The sequence below is a fragment of the Grampus griseus genome (genome assembly GCF_964374135.1).
Source record: "Grampus griseus genome assembly, chromosome: 3".
In the NCBI taxonomy this organism is placed as follows: Eukaryota; Metazoa; Chordata; class Mammalia; order Artiodactyla; family Delphinidae; genus Grampus; species Grampus griseus.
The window spans coordinates 129,963,029-129,983,312 of record NC_139019.1 but is presented as its reverse complement, the minus strand read 5'-3'; the positions used below and the strand labels follow the sequence as shown (position 1 = coordinate 129,983,312).

The 20,284-nt window shown below is 47.0% G+C and overlaps 1 protein-coding gene across 4 annotated transcripts in view; it reads right to left on the bottom strand.

Moving 5' to 3' along the window:
- Positions 1-151: 151 nt before the first annotated feature.
- The window catches only part of LARP1 (La ribonucleoprotein 1, translational regulator), a 58,091-nt gene continuing 37,958 nt past the window's right edge, over positions 152-20,284 (bottom strand). For all 4 annotated transcript variants that reach the window (XM_082650098.1, XM_082650100.1, XM_082650099.1 and 1 more), the window contains 12 exons: positions 19,539-19,683; positions 15,548-15,722; positions 15,276-15,445; positions 12,706-13,098; positions 11,800-11,923; positions 11,472-11,677; positions 10,903-11,009; positions 9,884-10,035; positions 7,497-7,641; positions 5,473-5,582; positions 5,174-5,301; positions 152-3,651 (listed from right to left, as the gene is read on the bottom strand). In XM_082650098.1, coding sequence (XP_082506224.1) covers positions 3,442-3,651; positions 5,174-5,301; positions 5,473-5,582; positions 7,497-7,641; positions 9,884-10,035; positions 10,903-11,009; positions 11,472-11,677; positions 11,800-11,923; positions 12,706-13,098; positions 15,276-15,445; positions 15,548-15,722; positions 19,539-19,683 — 2,065 coding nt within the window. In that variant the 3' untranslated portion in view covers positions 152-3,441. The remainder of the gene's footprint in view (positions 3,652-5,173; positions 5,302-5,472; positions 5,583-7,496; positions 7,642-9,883; positions 10,036-10,902; positions 11,010-11,471; positions 11,678-11,799; positions 11,924-12,705; positions 13,099-15,275; positions 15,446-15,547; positions 15,723-19,538; positions 19,684-20,284) is intronic.

Genomic DNA, 20,284 nt, shown 5'->3' with positions numbered 1-20,284 from the left:
GGAGACCAGCCAGGCTTTTGCCTTTTCAAGTTTTTATTTTTATACATTTTTTTGTATTAAAAAGAAAAGCATAATTACCACAAATTACAAACGACTAAAGCAGGACTAGAATAATGAATGAATCACTTCAGCCTGGAAAGCAGATACTCTCAATAATATTAATGTTATAATACAAGCTCATTCAAGTATTTTACATTTTTTTGTCCTTGTAAGTGTGATATCCTAGCACATGGTAAAGATAACGTACTATGAGCATAAGGTGGAACCTTCTCCGCAAAGCCGGTGACAAGTTTTCCTCTCCAGTCAGAAATGGGCTGTATGCTCTTATCTTCTCTGCCTCTGCTATCAACACGGCTGAAGGAGAGGGTGGGGCTGGGGCACATCCCGGGCCCTGCGCACACAGGAGAGACCTGGGGCCCCCGCTCAGGAGGCACCAGGCGATCCAGACCGCTCTACCCAGGCTTCTGGCAAAACACCACCACCCTCCCTATAAGCTAGTTGTCCTTCTTGCCCCTCCTCCCCACTGCCAGGGCTTTCTGAGCAACTTTCTTTTCAAAAACCAATCATCAGGAAAGGGAAAAAAAGAGCTACAATAGAACAAAACAAAAACATAACAACTTTGACACGGGGGGCTCTGCACCTGGATCTGAGCCCAAGGGGTCCAGGCTGGGGCAGGGTCGGGCAGCCCCTCTCTCCTGGTAGTGCCTTTACTCCCAGATTCAGGAGAGCACGAGAGAAACCTGCCCCTTAGCAGGGCCGAGGTACACAGACCTTCTGATGTTTGATGCCCAAAGGCTGTGTTGGCATGGACCAATCTTGGAAGGGAACAGGATGAACAGAAGGATTTGGGCAGGCTGTTGCTTTGTGTCTCCGATCTTGGATCCCCATGGAGGATGGTGCTTGTCACAGATACATCGGTCCTAAATTCAAGTGTCTTCAGAAAGTGAAGATGTAAACTACTCTTTGCAACATTAACTCCGAACATGTTACAAAAAAAAAAAAAAGGAAAGAAAAAAAGGAAGAAAAAAGCCCCCCCAACCTCAGCCTGTGTTGAGATGACGTCCTCACCTCCCCACCCAAAAGGGGCTTCCTCTTTGTGGGGTGTCTGTGGGGAGGATCAGGGAGAGGATGGCAGCCCCCTGGCCTGGGAGTAAACTCTAGATAAGAACAGCCTTTCCCCATACTCCCAAGGCTTCCTTGTGCCCCCAAACCCAGCAGAGGACAAACACTGAGGTTTCTGTGGTGCTGGATACAGTACAGGGCCGAGCAACCCAAAGGAAAGAAAGAGGCAATGAAGGGAAGGAGGAGGGCGTCCAGTGTCTGGCACATTGTGGGGCAGGCACCAGATTGGGCAGGGAGAGGCCTCAAACCCCACTGTCAGAGCAGAGACCAGACACTCATCCTTGGCTTTCGAGACAACCGGCTCACAGGAACTAAGATGGGCTTCCCCATACTAACTGCTGGGAGGCCAGAGATGGGGGAGGGCACAGGCCAAAGCAATGAGGTGCCCAAGACACAGGGCAAGCCCTAGCCAGCCTGAGATACTGTCTCCGACTCCCAGCTTTAGGGCCCGACAGGGGAAGCAGTTGACAAGGGCCAAGAGGCGTGAGCACATGACCACCACCACCCTGTGGTGAGCGTGTTGGCATACCCGCACCCAGCCCCGTTTGTGAGGGTCAGTTTTGGGTCACCCTCCCTAGCTCTGGATGCCAGGAGACTCCAGCCATTCCACTGTCATTCACAGCCCAAGTCAAGCAGTCAGTGGCTGGAGAAGTCAGGTATACTCTATGTCCACATATACCTTCCTGCCACAGGGCTTCTCCAACTGGCAGGACCCCCCCACCCCCACCCTCAAAGCCTCCTCAATCTCTCGTTCCCAGGCGGGGTCAACTGGAGGGTGGGCAGAGATGGCTTGCAGAGGGGGCGGGGCACAAGATGGGGATACCCACCCGGCCCAAGGGAGGAGAACGGCATCTCTCTCCACCTTTTAAGAGACAAAGCCTCCTCGAGGTCTCAGAGATCTACCAAGGGAACGCAAGAAAGGTTTCCAAGCCTCAGCTGCCAAGTGTTCACCTTTCCCCTCTGAGGTGGGGGAGACAGTCAAGCCGAGGACGAGTGTGTCCCAGATACAGGCCAACGCTGTCCTCCAACAGTCTGAAGCAAACTTGGCCTTGGCGTTCCAAGGGTAGGATGAAGGGTGTCACGGCAGGACGGGCCCTGGCGTGAGGCAACAGCAAGCAGAGCAAGGACACGACAGTGGCAGCAGTGTACAGACACGGGACGTCAGCTTCAAATGATGCAACAGCGGAGATATTCTGGGCACGGCTCTGATCTGAGCCGCCCCCAACTCTCTTGCCTACAGGCAGGAGGCACTGTACATGCAACTCAATCCAGAGACAGATTCTAGTCAATCCAGCCCAGGCACATCCAGAGAAGGTGGGAGCTCTTCGAGTTGACTCCACCGAGGAAAACAGGCATTTGGGTATTTCAGATTCCCACTCCACAATAAGGCAACTTTTAAAAAAATACTATTTCCAAGAACAAAACAAGAAAATTCCAAGGGTAGGGGAAAGACATCACTTTCTGTGGATTAGGTGGGGGTTTTCTGATGGTTTTTTTTGGTCTTTTATGGTCGATTTTGTCTTTTTTTTTTTTTTCTTTTCCATTTTCCCAAGGATGGAAAGGTCAGAGAAAAATAAAATAAATCATCTTTCAATAGTCTCTTCTGGTACGAGCAGCGTCTCTCTGGGCTGGGGAGTAAGGGGCATGGGGGGAGGGGAGTGGAGAGAGGCCGAAACCTTCCCCACCCCCACTTCTAGATCCTTTGGTTTCCTTCTCCCGGAAGATGGCAGGAGGGCGTGGTAGGGACAGCAGGGAGAGAACAAGGTGATGGCAAGCCCCAGATGATCAAGGGGCTGGTGCTCGTGGGGCCCAGGGACGCTGCCAGAGCCTTCTGTGAAACAGTGCTGGGCAATGGGGCCCACAGGGCCTTTCTGTGGGCTGCATAGTTGGCTGGCGGGGGAGCAGGACGCAGCTGTGGATGGGGACCAGGGTTGCGGCCTACCAGCCACGGGCAGGGCTGCAGAGTGATTTTGGTAATCCAGACGAACTATCAATAATTTAAAACTTGATATATATATATGTATATATATATATATATAAAAAAAATTTCCCCCCTTACCCTCCCCCCCCCCAGAAGAAGCTAGGATGTGAAGAAGAGCCATGGAGAGAGAAGAGGGAAGGGGTGTGTGGAGGCTCCTGCCCAGGGGCGCCTCTGATAGCCCAAATGGTGTACACGCTGCTACTCAGCACAAAGGCCCATCCTAACGACTACAGGCCTGTCCCTTCTCTGTCCCCTCTCCTGGGACTGGGCACCCCCACAGACTCTCACCTACCCCCTCCATCCCTTCTCCCCACAAAACCCCAGGGCTAAAGGGTTTTTCACTTTCCCAAAGTCTGTGCGTCCGAGTGCTGGCTTGTCCATTTAGCGTCTTCTCGGATGGGCTGGCCGGTAGCTGGTGTGGGGGGTTGGCCAACCACGGCGGAGGGCCTGCCGGAAGACTGGGAGGGGCACCGCCTCCTGCCCTCGCCGCTGCCACCTCCTGCTGCCACTGGGTGTCGCTTGTGGTTGCCCTCCTCACCCATGGGGGGCTGCAACAGAGGAGGGAGTCAGAGGTGATGAGGGAGCACTACTACCCACACCCCGTTCCTTGCCAGAGCTGTCTAGAGACCCCCTAACTTCCTACCTCCCAGTGTAGATGATGAATAGGTTTATGACCCTAAAAGCTAGTCACCCGTTTTATTAAGCACATCTCTATGCCAAGAGGCCGAGCCTTGTGCTGGTTTATGCACATTCACTCCGGTGGTCTACAACACCCTTTGATGTAGACATGACCATCTGATTTCACAGATGAGGACAGCGAAGCATAGAAAAATAATTTGCCAAGGGTCCCAGAGCTTTTAACTGGTAAAGACAAAATCTGGACCAGGCCCATCGACCTCTGAAGCCCAGGCCTTTATCCATACAAGTTTCTGCTCCCCTTCTGAGAAGAGGTCACTGCTCAGGAGATGGTACATGGAACGTGGCATGCAATATGCTGCAATGCCTCCGCTCAGAAGGCCCAGATGCTCCTGGGGACCGCCTCACGCCCCTCAAGGCCCTAAAAAGGACACTGATCTTGAGAGTCAGACCGGGATCCAGTCTAGCCTCACCACTGCCAAAGGTCCTGTAATAACCCCGAGGACACTTCCTTCCCTTTCTGGGAGCCAAGAGTGGAGCCCTTCTTGCTCTACTCCCAATAGGTCTTCCTATTCTCTGCCCATGTACTCCCCGCTCCAGGCCCAGAAAGGAGGAAGACCTTAAGGATGGAAGACAACGGACTCATCTTTTTGTCAGGACACCTGAGCAGCGCTGCCACTATCTCACTGGCTGGCCATGGGCTCCAGTTCATCCACTGCTATAGTGATGATAACGGTAATCCTGCTTGCTTCATATTATAAAGGTTAAATGAGGTCAGTGTAAGTGCCTAGCGCTATCAGTGTCAATTTTTAAATAAATGTGAGGACTATTATTTACTTCTATTTGCCCTTTTGCTAAAAGGTTTCAAGGGAATAAGATGACTGGCATATCCCTACTACATTATAATCTCTCTGAAGGAAAAAGTTTTACTTATCTCCGGAGTCCCTGAAGCACCTAGCACGGAAGAGGAACCAGCAGTAATAACTTTGACCCACCACTGGATGTCACTGTCGAGTCACTGCTCCAAGAAGATGAAGTGGGCGGAGCAGGGAAGAATCGGACATATTTTATAAACTTCTGGGGTTAGAACTGACCTCCCCCAGAAAGACATTTACCTTGGGTACTCATCCTGATCACCTCTAACTAGGGCACAGCAGCAAGGAGGGTTAGAGATAATAGGGAAAGAGCATTATGATGGTTTAGCCACATCCACCATGGGAAAGGGAGGAAGGAGCAACCATACACCCTCCAATTAGCCTTCACTGCCCAACTTCTCACACCCTCTGCTTAACAAAGAAACTGAGGCCCAAATGCGGGCAGGAAGGGTCCCTGAGCTAGTGGCACAGCTGGGATCAAAATCCAGGTATCCTGATGTCTGGTCCAGTTTTCTTTCTAGGACAATCAGGGTGGGAAAGAGGAGAGACATCCACTCACATCCACTCGGAAGTCTTCAAGACGTCGGAATTTGCCGAGGTATTCTTGAAGTTTGGGGTCAATGTCCAAATTTTTGGCTTTGGAATATTTCAAGAAGGCCCAGAACTTCTCCAGCCCATACAGCTGACCTGCAGGGAAAGAGGAGAAAGAGGTAGAGAGAGACTTGGTTCTGCGAAGTTGAGAATTGAGAGGCTCAGGAGAGGGAGGTATGACATGATACAGACAAGCCCAGGCAGAGCTAGGGGCTGAGAAGACTGAGATGACCAGGGCTCGCAGAGCTCCAACTCTTTGACTCTTACCAGCTTCATAGTCCTTCATGGTTTCCTCCTGAAAGTCCTTAAATATGTCCAGCCGGAACTTCTTTTCCAGGCCATAACTGTAGTATCGAAAAAGGCACTCCAAACCATATCTGTAGAAGAACACAAGCCAGTGAAATTGGGAGGGTTTCTTTAGCTGTAAGACAGGAAATGCACCTGGATGACAGATGAACTATGAAACAGTTTAAACACATGGATTATTGAGAAAATGGTAAGCATACTTTGAGAAGGCTAACATTTAATGCTAGTCTAAATGAGTCCAGCATTAAATGTTTGCCAAGGGTCAGCAAACTGAGGCCGAATGAACGACAGCATCCTGCCCACACCCATTTGCCTATGAAATATCACTGGGTGCTTTCTGCTACAAGAGCAGAGTATTTGAAACAGAGACTTTATGTCCCACAAAGCCCAAGATATTTGTTGTCTGTCCCTTACGCAAAGTTTGTCAAGCACTGGCATGAACTCTCTGCAAAGCCATTTGACCAGGCCAATTAGTAGGTTTCTTCATTTACCTCAGAAATTTCAATTCTAGGAACATACACCAGGGAAATGACCAAAAATGTAGACTAAGATTGTATAGATGTACAAAATTGTTCATAGCAGCATTATTTTGAAAAATTTAAATGTCTTAGAGAAGCAATTAAGAAAAATCATGGTAACTTAGTACAAAAGAATAATATAATCTATTAAAAATTATAATGGGGCTTCCCTGGTGGCGCAGTGGTTGAGAGTCTGCCTGCCGATGCAGGGGACATGGGTTCGTGCCCCGGTCCGGGAAGATCCCACATGCCGCGGAGCAGCTGGGCCCGTGAGCCATGGCCGCTGAGCCTACCCGTCCGGAGCCTGTGCTCCGCAACGGGAGAGGCCACAACAGTGAGAGGCCCGCGTACCGGGGGGGGAAAAAAAAAAAAAAAATTATCATGTAAATATACTACTGAGAGATGTTTACAATATATTATAAAGTAGAAAAAACACATTTCAAACTGCTATATGTCGAATAAACCCACTGTTGTAAAGAAATATGTAAAATGTGTATCTATATATGCACACATAAAGTCTGGAAGGGCACAGACTACATATATTAAATATTATTGACACTGGTTATCTTTGGGAATTGGGATTTTCAAATGATCTTGTCTCATGTAACAACTTCTGTAAGAAGGCAAAAAGGTTAAGTATTTTAACAACATGGAAAAGTGCTCATGCTTATAAATGATAAATAAGACATAAAAAGGCATTCCTTGCATGACCTAATGATAAATAAAACAAAAAGGCATTCCTTGCATGACCTAAATATACATAATATGGCAGAACATTAACACTGGCTGTCTCTGTACTGAAGGACATTTTCCCCCAGCTTCTTTAATCATTTCTGTCCTTTTCAAATTGCTTACAGAGAAAACATTTTACTTGGGAGAAAAAGTGTCCCTTCAAAGGTTTTTGGGGTTTTTTTTGAATAGCAAAATGTTGAAAGCAACCGAAGTATCTATTAATAGGAGACTAGTTAAATAAATTATGGTACATCTATACAGTGTAAGACCATACAAGCTATAAAAAAAGAACAAGAAAGTCATTTATAAATGGATACAGAATGACCTCTAAAATATAGTCTTAAGTGAAAAAGTGAGGTGCAAAATAATATCTAATGGAGGCCATCTCTTGTGTAAACAAAAGAGGTGTGTGGGGAGACTACCTAGGTCTGTTCTTGCTTACATAAGCAAAGTATTCTCAGAAAGGACTCACAAGAGTCTAACAATACTGGCTGCCTGTGGGGAAAGGAACTAGACGGCTGTAAAACTGGGATAAGGAGACTCCTCACTCGCTACATAACCTTCCGACTTCTTTGAATTTTGAATATATTACTCATTCAAAGTAATAATTTTTTACAAAGTACATGAAATATATATACAATAGATTTCCAATTACAGTTCTGGAAGTAGACCCAACGGAGAACCCTCACCACGCCCCCAAGCCCCAGCCAGAGCCTTCACCCCAATCCCACACACCTGTAGCCTTCTTTGGCATCCTCCAGAGCCAGCTGCTTGAACTCCTCATACATCTTTTTGTTGAAGTGATCTCGGAGGAAGAAGGACCAGAAGCGGAAGAGAGTGTTCATCTCCTGAGACTGGCCAATGCCCAAGCGTTTCCGCTCTGATTGAGGAGGAAGGAGGAAAGATGTGTTTTAGAGCCAGGCTGCCTGTGCTTCAGGGGACAAATGATCCTGGGGCTCAAAGACATCGGTCTTTTCTCCTCCCAACTCCCTTCCTCATCACCTGCCCCCTTAAGTGTTTGGGGAAGTGTTTATTGAGGACTAACTACCCTGCGTCAGGCTCTGCTGCTGGGCACTGGGCCTGAGCACCCCCAGAAGTAGGTGGCATCAGCTTCAGAACCAGGTCATCCTGGTCTAGCTCTCCACCTCAAAGGTTACTGCTCTCAGTGTAGTTATATAACAAGGAAAAGCATGAACAAATAATTTGTGTACTCCAACAAATTATATTCTTCACTATATCATCAGTACCGATTATTTCAGCAGTCCTACAATGTTAACGAGTAAAAATGGTACCATTAAAAAATATATGTAAAACACCCAAGAAACAAAAGGAAAAAACAGAAAAATCTAATATCACTAAAAAATTAAGAACCTTTGTTCTTAAAAGGACATGATCAACAAGGTGAAAAGACAACCCACAGAATGGGAAAAACTATTCGCTAATTATGTTATCTGATAAGGAGCTTGTACTTAGAATATATAAAGAATCATTACAACTTAATAATAAAGACAAACAATCCAGATAAAAAGTAGACAAAGGATCTGAACAGACATTTCTCCAAAGAAGACATTTCTTACAAATAGCCAATAGCACATGAAAAAATGCTCAACATTATTAGCTATCAAAACCGTATCAAATCAAATCAAAACCATAAAAAGATATCACTGCATACCCACTAGGATGGCTATACTCAAAAAGATAGACTATAACAAGTTTTGGGAGGATGTGCAGAAATCAGAACCCTCATACACTGCTGTTAAGAATATAAAATAGTGCTGCCACTCTGGAAATCAGTCTTGCAGTTCTTCAAAAGGTTACACAGAGTTACACTATGATATGACCCAGGAATCCCACCTCTTCCACTCAAGATAAATGAAAACCTATGTCCACACAAAAACATGTACAGGAATGTTCAAAGCAGCATTACTCATGATAGACAAAAAGCAGAAACCCAAAATGTCCATTGATTGATGAATGGATAGACAAAATGTGGTACATCCACAGTGGAACGTTGTTTGATAATAAAAAGGAATGAAGTTCTGATACATGGTACAACATATAATGAACCTTGAAATTATTATGCTAAGGGAAAGAAGCCAGTCACAAAGGACTACATATTGTATAATTCCATGTATATGAAAAGTCTAGAACAGGCAAATCCATAAAGACAGAGAGCAGAGTGGTGGTTGCACAGGCCTGGGAGGAGGTGGGGAGGTGGGGGGGGTGGGGAGTGACTAGTAAGGGGCACAGGGTTTACTTCTAAGGTAATGAAAATGTTCTAAAACGGATTCTAGTGATGGACGCACAACTCCTAAATATACTAAAAGCCACTGGCTGCACTGTACACTTTAAATGGATGAACTGTATGGTATGTAAATTGTATCTCCATAAATTACACACACACACACACACACACACACGAAGAGGGAAGTAAGGTAGATGAACCAAGCATTTAGCAGCCTTGTTTTGCTGAAAAAAGGGGATCGAGTGACTTAATAACTCCAAGTGAGCATTCAGATCGACTCTGAGCATCTTTAGAAACAACCTGACAGAAACCTACAGTTAAAAGCTATCTCCTCTGTGATGAAAGGTAACAGGTGAGAGCGTCTAGAGAGGCTCTCTCTTTGCAGTCTCATCTAGAGCAGGGGTCAGCCATCTCTTTTTCTGTGAGAGGCTGGAGAGTAAGTATTTTAGGCTTTGCAGGTCACATATGGTCTCTGTCATAAATTCTCTCCCTCCCCATCCCACAAACACTCAAAAATGTAAAAAACTGTTAGCTCCAGGGCTGTACAAAGATAGGCTGCTGGCTGGATTTGGTCCACAGGCCGTCACTGTTCTAGAGAATATATGCTGTCTCATGCACACCCTTTTGTGACACTGGTGGTCTTGCCAGACCCTGGAAAATTCTTGGTATTTTTTATATCAGTAGAGAAAGATCAAGGAACAGGAATGTTCTAAGCACCAGATTCTTTTTGCCTCCTGTATTCCAAAACTACCTGGCTATTATGTCCTATCACTTCTTGCTCTGAGGTTAGAGAAAATAGTCACCTGCTCCACCAGCCCTTACACTGGATCTAAGTAGTGGTCCAGGAAGCTCAGCCCTCTCCCTCTGCGCTTCTTACCGTTAAGGCAGCGCCTACGATACTTGTGGTAGACGTGTTGTGTGAAGCCGTTTTCCTTGAGCAGCTCGTGGGAAGGATGCTGGAACTTGGGCAGCGATTGAGGGGTACAGCCATAGCTGCCAACCGCAGGCGTGCCTTCTGAGGGGCTGGAGCTATAGAGACCATGAAACAGACAGTGTCACCAGGTTCCTCAGACCTGCCAGCCATCAAATAGGAGGGGCCTCTCTGGTCTCTTCCAGCAGCCAAGATCCAGCCTCTCACAGTGCAACAAACAAAGAGGCCCAGGTACTGTGCTAGGCCCGTAACTTATCATATATATCCATGGGTCTCACTCTCTGTACCGACCTTTGGATGCTCTTTTAACAAAGAGGTCACTGGGGCTCACAGAGACTGGGAGTCTTGCCCTGGGTCACACAGCTAATATTTAACTTCCCAGATCTGTACAGTGCCCAAACCTGAGCTTTTAGCCATTTACTTATCCCGTGTTAACATTTGACTTTCCTTAATGAGCTGTAATGGGTTAACCCAAACGTATTTTTCTTAAAACCATGCCTATCTTTGCAGGGAGTAGACTGCACAGGTCAGTGGCTCCCAAATCTTGCTTTGGAACTGAGAACACTGGGGTAGTTTTCCTGAGAAAAAATAAAAAGGAATCTGGGCCCTACTCCCTGAAGCTCAGTCAGGAGATCTAGGGTGGGGTCCAGGAATCTGTATCTTTATTCAACTCCCTAGCTGTCGTGAGGGAGGCAGCAGACACCCACTTTGGAAATCAACTGAGCTGTCCTGTTGAGAGAACGCCGTGTGGCCGCCACACTTCAGAAGGCAGCCTCCCTCCTCCTGGGGTCTGGATTAAGCTCTCTAGACTCTGCTTCCGTTTTTTGGATTTGGATGAGGGCACCTTCCTTAAATTTTCTTTAATTTGCAGACCAAAGACTTTCTCTCTTCTTGGTCCCATCAATGTCACGGCTCTGCTGCCCGCCCTGCAGTCAGCCTGACCTCCCTTCCCCACTGTCCCATACCTTATGGAAGCAGTCCGGGGCCTGTGCTCGCGGGAATCCATCACCCAGCCCACGTGACTCTCCAAGGGTGGGTTCGAGCTGTGTCTGGTCTTCCTTTTCCGAGGCATCTGCAAAGGTCAGTCCGGGACTCGTTACTAATTGTACTCATCCAACACTGAGGAGCATCAAGCATTTGTAGGACTAAGATTCCCTCCTAGGTGTGAGTTATCTCACAATTTATAAAGCATTTTCATGTCTATTTTCACATGATGTCCACAGCTGTAAGCTAGGAGCTGACATGCCTACTTCACAGATGAGGAGATCGAGGCTTGCTGGTGACATGATCTGCTCAAGGACCCACACCTGGTCAGTCCTCCTTAGGCCTTACCATGGCTACATGCGGCCACCACTCCCACGCCCAGTCCATCTTGCAGATGTGTCACTCAATTCTGGTGGGCCCACCAGCCTAAGAATACGGAGCAGGTGGGGGACGTGCCACTTTCTTGGCTCAAGGCAAGAGAGAGAAGCAGAGCCCTGGAATGCAGTGAAGTGAGCCCAAGACTCTTAGCAGCTCAGCAGGAACGCCTCACCTTAGCATCTAGCGTCCGACCTTCCTTCACCACTGGATAAAACCGTGACGTCTGGCTTGAGTCTTTGAGCTGCGGTGTCCGGGGAGTGCGAGGGGTCCTGGCGTTGCGATAGTTTGGCGACTCTGGGACAGTGGTTGGTAGAGAGCGGGCAATGGTGGAGGGCTCAGGGGCACCAAACAGCTTGTTGGCCAGGGCGTCAGTGGGAACTGCAGAGGCAGAGTGGGGACAGTAAGCAGAGGTAGGCCTGTGAATGCCTGTCCCTGTAAGGCCCCGTCGGACGGCTCCAGACCCTCCCACCCAGGCCAGGGTGGCAGGTGTCACCTCTCACCTTGCTGGAAGCGAGGTGGTCCAGGAGGGACCTCTTGGTTGGGATCCACAGGGGGCTCAGGGGTTAGTGTGTCAAACTGCTCCCGACTGATCATGTTGACTTTCTTGAAGTTCTCGACTTCTTGCTGCAGAGGATACGAGATTGGGGTGGGGCAGCGGGGGAGGGATGCTGGTAAGAAGACTGCCCTAGCCTGTTTAGGGATCAAGACATGCAAGAAGCTGAAGAGGGCAGCTCCTGCGACCACATACATGGAATTCTGGTCCCCAGGCTCTCAGCTGCCCCGTCACTGTGCCTCAACCCCAGGTACCCAGGCATGGGTGTGCTAACCCAGAATGGGGGAGTACTTGCCCAGCCCTCTCTGCAGCAGCACTGAGGTCAGGACTCCGGTTCCCCAGGAACGTGCTGTAGACTCCCCCACCCCGATTCTCTTCGGGCAATTCTCTCATCTCCACCAAACACACTACTACTCACAACAGAGGCTCACCAAAGGCCAACCGACCCCCACACATACCCACTCTGTAAACACCTACTATACCAGTTTTGACTGTTCCCAGGTAGCAGTGATTTTTTAAAAGACCTATCTTTCCTCCACATTTCACCCTCAAAGCAAGTTCCTCAAAAGGCTTTTAAACTTTTATATATGCCTAACAGAAATGACGATCCAAGTCTTATCCTATTCCTCACCAAAGTGGCTAGCCAACTTAAGACATTAAACACGGACGCTCAAGAAGCAGAGTGACCAGCTCTTACACTGGCACAGTCCACCGTTCACGTCGAGCATCACCCCCTTTTGTTAGAGGAGGATGCTGAGGCTCTGTGCCCAAGGTCACACGGCTCGTCAGCCTTCCCCTTCCACACGTTACAGGCACCCCAGGCCCCACCACCACTGCTAGGCCCAAGACTCACCTTGATCTGGGAATACTCGGGTTCAAACTTCTCAGTCCACAGGTCCTGCTCGTAGTAGAAGAGCCCATCGTTAATGACCTTGGCCAGCTCAGCGCTCATCTTGGCACGCGAGGTGTGGTTGCCTGTGCGGTCCCCCCCCGGGTGCCGGCGCATGTAAGGTGGCGTCTGGGTGACAATGAGGATCTTGTTGACATCCCGGTCATCAATCTCATAGTCAGAGTCCTCATCAGACCAGGCGGTAAAGGTGTTCTTCCGCCCATCCATCTGCTCCATTTCCTCGTCAAACAGGAAATCCAGTTCCTCTTGCTCGTCTTGATCCTTGGACATCAGCTGCTGAGAGGGCAGTTGCTGAGGCAGAGTAGTCGGGTGGAGGAACCGGGGCTCCTCTGACTTCTAACATGGGGGCAGACCAAGGAGAAAGGGAATCACCAGGGAATCACCTTATACCAGGCCCTGTCGCTGTGCCCTGGGAGAAGCCCTGACCCCTCAACATGGGACTGTTACAACTGCGGCCCTGATAATGCCAGCAAGTCACAGCTGTCAGCCTCGGAGTCAGCCTCATGGAAAAAGGATGTCCCGTACGAGTCCAGGCTTCTCCGCTCACAGCTCACATCACAGTCATTGATAAACACTGAGATAACAACTTCCCTGCACGTAGGAACTGCACTCTCATTTACCTCCACAGCACCTGGCCTGAGAGTGGGTACAAGTTCAACAGGCTGATTCATCCATTTGTCCATCCCCAACACCTCCCAATAAACTGGAAGCTTCATCAGGCACGAACCACAGCTGCCTTGCCTTCCATCCTATCCAGTACTTAGACTGGGATCTAGCAACAGCACATGTTCAACTACTTGATAAATGGGCAAGTACCCACTGGTACCAGGCCCTGTATGAAGACGCTAAAAGCAGAAAAAGAACAAGACCAGGTCCTTGAATTTATGGAGCTCTCAGTTTAGTGGGAGAAGAAGTCAACCAACCAACCAACTGCAGTGTGTTATGGTAAGGACTATAAATAGGCCTCGTGGGAGTACATAGGGAGTAGCACTTAACCAGCTGGGGGTGGGAGTGGGGACAGTCGGGGAAGGCTTCCCAGAAGAAGTGACTATGAAAGGACGCGCATAAGTAAGCCAGATGAAGGCAGGGACAGAGACAGTGAGAGGCAAAAAGAAAACAAACAAAAACACAGCATGTCCCAAAGGCAAGAGAAAACAAGACTGCTTTCAGCCAAAACAAAGTATTCCAGAGTGCTGATAGGCTGAATTTATCTGAAATTTTGGAAGTAAAGCATCTGTCTACCCCATAGTATATATCTAAACGTCAATTCCCTGCTGTGCAAAGCGCTTTCTGTATAAACTCTAACCCTATTCTCTTTTGGAAGGTTCACGATAGGTCAGGTGGGAGTGGGGGCTCGAATTCTGGAATGGGGGCTAAGCACGGGTCCACCTTTCCAAAGCCTTTGCAGTCTGCAGCACTGAACTGAACTCTGTCAGGTCCTTGTGCACTTACTACCCTACCCTCTCCTCATGACTCCAGCCTAACCTCTGACACTTTCTGGAAGACCGCAGCCAGAACAGGCTAGGAAGTCGGGGTATAAACAGGAAGGGAGGAAGAAGGAGTTGAGGGGGGTGGTCACAATGGAAAAGGGAGCACAGAATTCCATAAACCCAAAGTCCAAGGTCACCTCTGAGGCCTCCTCACAAGCCCCAGACCAAGAAGGTCTCCAAAGAAGGGATGGCAATGGGCAGGTGAATGGAGCAAAAGTCTGCTCCTGAAAAAGGGGCAGTAATTTTAGTTTGAGATTGAAACACTTCTCTAACAGGGGACTAAATGTGAGCTATTCATATATTGCTTTACTATTTCTAGAGCAGTCTAATCCCTCCTTACTTCCATCTGAAAACGGAGAAAATGAAGCCTTGAGATATTAAAGAAGCTTCCCAAGGTCAGCAGCCAGCAATGACAGGAGACCTGTGTTCTAGTCTAGACTCTGTCCAGACTGTGTGTCTGCTCCCCATCCCTTCCCTCTTCAGAAGGTCTGAGGGGCTTATACATGGGACAGTGAGGACAAATTCAGGGGGAAGGCACTAAAAATGCAGCCCCAGGGATTTAGATGGGGTCAAAAGAACAGCCAAGGGACTTCCCTGGCAGCCCAGTGGTTAAGACTCCTCTTTGCCACTGCAGGGAGCATGTGTTCGATCCCTGGTCGGGGAACTAAGATCCCGCATGCCACATGGAGTGGCCAAAACCAAAAAGAACAGGCATGTGTTAAGAAACACTTAATACTTAATGAGACACTGCTGCCAGAGGCTGCATCATCTCCTCCTGTGAAAAATGCCATTCAGGATCTCACGGAGCTAAGGTTGTCCTGAGGGGTGATCCCCACTGGAAATGGAAACAGGCCATATCAGCCTTCCTGCGGTCACTGGTGACCTCCAGCTCGCATTACAACCCTGAGCCACCCAGCTTGCCTGCCAGCCTCTACAAGCCCAGGGCTCTGTGCCTTTGCAACACCCCTCCCCACACTCCAGGCCAGGACCCTAGAACTCAGGTGCGTGGCAGGCCTCACTCACCTTGGGTCGTGCTGGGGAGGGCCGAGGTCTTTTCTTCACTTCAATCCAGTTCTCAGAATCCAGGTCAGGGAGGCTGGCAGACAGGCCCTTGGGCAGGGTCTTTAGGTTGCTGACCTCCTCTGTTTTAGTTGGCACTGGTGTGACAGCACGGGGAGAGCCAGGCGCCGACTCTAAAGGGTGGAAAGGGGAGATCCTCATCCCTCCAGCCCTCCTCCTGATGGCCAGAGGACAAGGGCAACAGGGAGGCATCCACATGCCAGCAGGGTACCTACCTGTCTCCTTCTGATAGTGCTGGCGGGGCACAAACTCTGGGCAGTTGAGAAGCTGGGAGAAATCAGTCTGGGAATAATCCACTATTGGGGGACCAGGAAGAGGCCATTTCTCTGGCTCCTCCCTTCGGCGGACTTTTTCATCAACGATCTCCACCACCTTGCTGTCCTTTAGGGCCTGCAGGGGAGAAAGAGGGAGAAGATGCAGAGGAAAGACGTGGACGGACTGAGATCTTGGAAGCTGGTAGATGACTGAGCCCCATGAGCTCAGGGATAAGTCCAGTGCTGGCAGGAGTATAAGAAAACTGGTACCATCTTCCACAACCAGCGGACGGGTGAGATGTTCAAACTTGTAGGAGGGTACCAACATGAAAAACACACCTGCCCTTTGACCCTGCCATTCTACTTCCAGGAATCAGCCCCAGAGAAATACTTGCACAAACAGGTGACAACATAAGATCTGGATACAAGGCCATTCACAGCAACACTGTCTGTAAAAGGAAAAAACTGGAAACTACCTACGCTTGCCACCACATAAGCAATTTAAACCAATTATGGCACATCCATTCAATGGAACACTATTCAGGCTTTAAAATCAGCTTCAAATGTGCTGAGGTGGTAAGAGTCACAAAAAAGCAGGTGTAGGTCAGTGAGTTTAAGATCCCATTGGGGGACTTCCCTGGCAGTCCAGTGGTTAAGACTTCACCTTCCAGGGACTTCCCTGGTGGCGCAGTGGGTAAGACTCCACACTCCCAAAGCAGGGTGCCCAGGTTCAATCCCTCGTCGGGGAACTAGATCCCACATGCATGTTGCAACTTAAAGAGTTCACATGCCACAACCAAGGAGCCCATCTGCCTCAACTAAGGAGCCTGCCTGTCGCAACTAAGACCCAGCGCCACCAAATTAATTAATTAAAATGAAAAAAAGACTTTGACTTCCAATGCAGGGGGTGAGGGTTTGATCCCTGGTGGGGGAGCTAAGATCCCAAATGCCTTGAGGACAAAAAACCAAAACATAAAGCAGAAGCAGTATTGTAACAAATTAAATAAAGACTTAAAAAAACCCAAAAAGATCCCATTGGTGTTTGAATTTTTTGGTGTTTGAATTTTTAAGTAAAAACATACAAATGCACACAAATTTTTCTAGGATTCACAGGTAAAGTGCTACAGGTGTTTATCTCTGGGAAAAAGGGTGAAAAATGGAGGGGGGAGAAGAGTTTCCTTTTAAAAATCTTTTAGGGGCTTCCCTGGTGGTGCAGTGGTTAAGAATCTGCCTGCCAGAGCAGGGAACACAGGTTCCAGCCCTGGTCCGGGAAGATCCCACATACCACAGAGCAGCTAAGCCCGTGCGCCACAACGACTGAGCCTGCGCTCTAGAGCCCGCGAGCCACTACTGAAGCCTGTGCGCCTACAGCCTGTGCTCCGCAACAAGAGAAGCCACCGCAACGAGAAGCCCGCGCACCGCAACTAAGAGTAGCCCCCGCTCACCGCGACTAGAGAAAGCCCGCGCGCACAGCAACAAAGACCCAATGCAGTCAAAAATAAATAAAATAAAATAAATGAATTTATTAAAAATTAAAAAAAATAAAAATCTTTAAAATGGAAGAGGAAAACATTTTAACACGTGACAACATACTGTGTTGGTGAGGCTGAGGAAGAGGCACTCTCATATACTGCTGGTGAGAATGCAAAAGGCACACCCACTAGAAAGGGAATCAGGTAACAGCTAGCAAAATTACATATGCATTTGCGTTTCAGTTCAACCATCCCACTTCTAGAAATCTACACCAAAGACACGGACTAAAACATGAAAAGATTATATATATATATATATGCACCTGTAAATAAGAATGAGAGTACCTTTCTTCTACTACTACTACACGGTCAGCTCCCAGATATATTAAGAGAAAGCAAAAAAAGCGTGAAGAAATACATGTGCTATATGTTACCGTTCATCTAAGAAAGGGGAAGTATATAATACCCACAGAGGCATTTACTTAATTTTTTTAATAGAAAGATTCAAGAAAGGTTGCTTATAGTAAAAGAAAGGGAAAAAGGTGTAAATAAGAAAATTTTAAGTCGGGCTTCTATGAACATACCATCTGACTTTGGAACCACATAAATGTTTTCTATAAATGTAAAACAAACATGAAGACGTAAGAAAGCAATCCCCAAAACGTGAGCAAAGCGAAGCTAATGAAACTAATATATATTAAGTTAAAGAAACAACCACAAAAAAATTATTTCAAGTTGAAAATAGTCACTGACTGTATAAATAGGAAAAAAAACTTTTTAGGAGTAGGAGAGGTACTATAAGTATAATGTGTATAAACTGTAGAGTAAAACAAATGAATAGTTATGTTGATGTTGTTAGGAATTAGGATTTTTGGCATGGGAGAAAGTAGTAGTTACAGATTAAAGATACTTGGGGTTATGTGTATAGACCCTATAGAAATTTTAATAGAAATTATCAGTACAATCTCATGATGTATTTTATTAAAACAAACAAACAAAAAGCTCTAGAAACATCGACCAATCAAGTAGCAATAAACACCGCTACAACTCAAACTGTGTTATCTAAATACCAAAAACACCACTTCCCCAAAATAGAGGACCCAGAGTTCCTTAAAAAAAACGGCCAATTTCAGATCTGGGACAGGAAATGTACAAGATGAACCAGGGTCCCACTGGCCAAAGACACAACAATTTGATTCAGCATAATAACTACAATAATTTTGAAATAAACAAAATGTTTGAACCTACAAGTTTGTAATGATATTAAATGATACTAACACAAAAAAAACAAACTCGAAACGCACTGTTCACCTTTGAAGGTTATTAGGGATCAGCTCATAATTCTGAAAACTGGTTAACAAAGGAAAAGATCAAGCACTTATCTGCCCTTCCTGTACGAAGTATATACTTCTTGGTAACCAAATAGTTGATAATGCAAAGTACCTCCTTAAAGAGGTATTCCAGCTAACAAATAAAGACAGATTGACAGAATATAAACATTTTGTAGTCCCTAATGAAGTAACAGGCAGTGATTTGCAGTTTATATGGCAAAAAAGAGCACCAAGTGAAGCATTAAGTGACATCTGAGAGAATATATCACTATCTATAAAGTATTCTTGACGAGGAGGGAAAAAAACAAACAATCAACCAAAACCTGAATCTCATCAGGCTTCTCAAGAACCAATTTACAAAAAAATCTGGAGTACAGAAGAACATGTGAAATGATACCACTCTGTCCTATGGAAAATTCTACAAGATATACAATCTAGCATATTCAAAAAATAAACTGCAAGGAAAAAGAGAGGGAGAGGAGGAGACTTAATAAGACAATAATATTGGTCTTATCTGGATCCTGATTCTCATAAACTACGAAAACATTTTTGACAAGTGGGGTGAATTTGCAACTGATGAGATATTTGGTGATATTAAAGAACTGTTAATATTTTTACATGCAATAATCATACACTGATTATTTTTTTTTAACAGGCCTTTATCTTTCAGACACAGATACTGAAACATGGATGAAATGTCAGATTACCGGAGAGTTCCTTCAAAGTAATCTGGGAAAGGGAACATGAGGAGACAGATGGAACAAGACTGGCCGTGAGCTGATAGATGCTGAGGCTGGGTAATGGGCTCATTATACCATTGTGTCTACTTTTGTAAATTTTCCATAATAAAGGGATGGGTGGGGGGAGGAGGGGGGGGAGAGAGAGAGAGAGAGAGAGAGAGAGAGAGAGAGAGAGAGAGAGAGAGAGAGGGAGAGAGAGAGAAAGAGAGAGAGAGAGGGAGAGAGAGAGAGAGAGAAGGGGGAGGGGGAGGGGACGGGGAGGGAGAGAGAGGCTGGCCAAGCCTTGGAATCTTAGCGTAAGTAATGAGATGAGGACTCTTCCAGGGTTTTCTGCCTTCGCCCAAATTCCAGCTCCTTAAGTAAGGACCTTTCTTTCCTCTGCACCCCAGCCCCAGGGAGAGAGACATACCGCAAAAATGAGTGAAATGTCAGTGGTAAGGGCCTGTACTCGGTGGAAGGACGCAATAAGTGTGATGGGAAGGAAACCGTCAGCATCCATTTTCCGTCGCAGGAAGAAGTCTCGCTCTAAATTGTCCACGCTGAAGTAGTATTCACTAGGTGGAGGGGAGAAGAAGTATGATTGCTTCATCATTTGTGAATATGCCTTCCTTGTTCTGTACACTCCAGGAAGCTCACATAGCCTCTGACCAACCCTGTCCCTACTGTACTTACAGTCCTAAAGGCTGAAAAGAGATGATGTTATCCTTTCATGGCTCCCTAACCTTGGGTCAAACTTCTCTCTGCCCTTCAGCCTCTTTGTATGCCTTACAAGCTCCTCATCCTCCTTTAAAACCCAGTCCCAATACTGTTGGTCACTTTCTCTTCTGTTCCTGAGCCACTTATCACACTCTTCTGCAATGATCTACTTCCTTGTATGGCTCCCCCACTGGACTGAGAAACAACATATTAGAGAGGTTAGGAGTTAAGGTTTTGCAAATCAGACAGAAATAGACTCAAATCTGCGCCTTGTCACTTACCAGTTAGGCAAGTGACTGGGCCTGTATGCTCATCAATAAAAAGGGGATAAAACCCAGCTCATAGAAATTAAATAGACAACCACAGGACTAAATAAGAGAATGCCTATAAGGCACGGAGCACTGAGCCTCACCAATAATGCTAGCGTTCTCAATGCTGCCATTACAAATAAAGGGATAA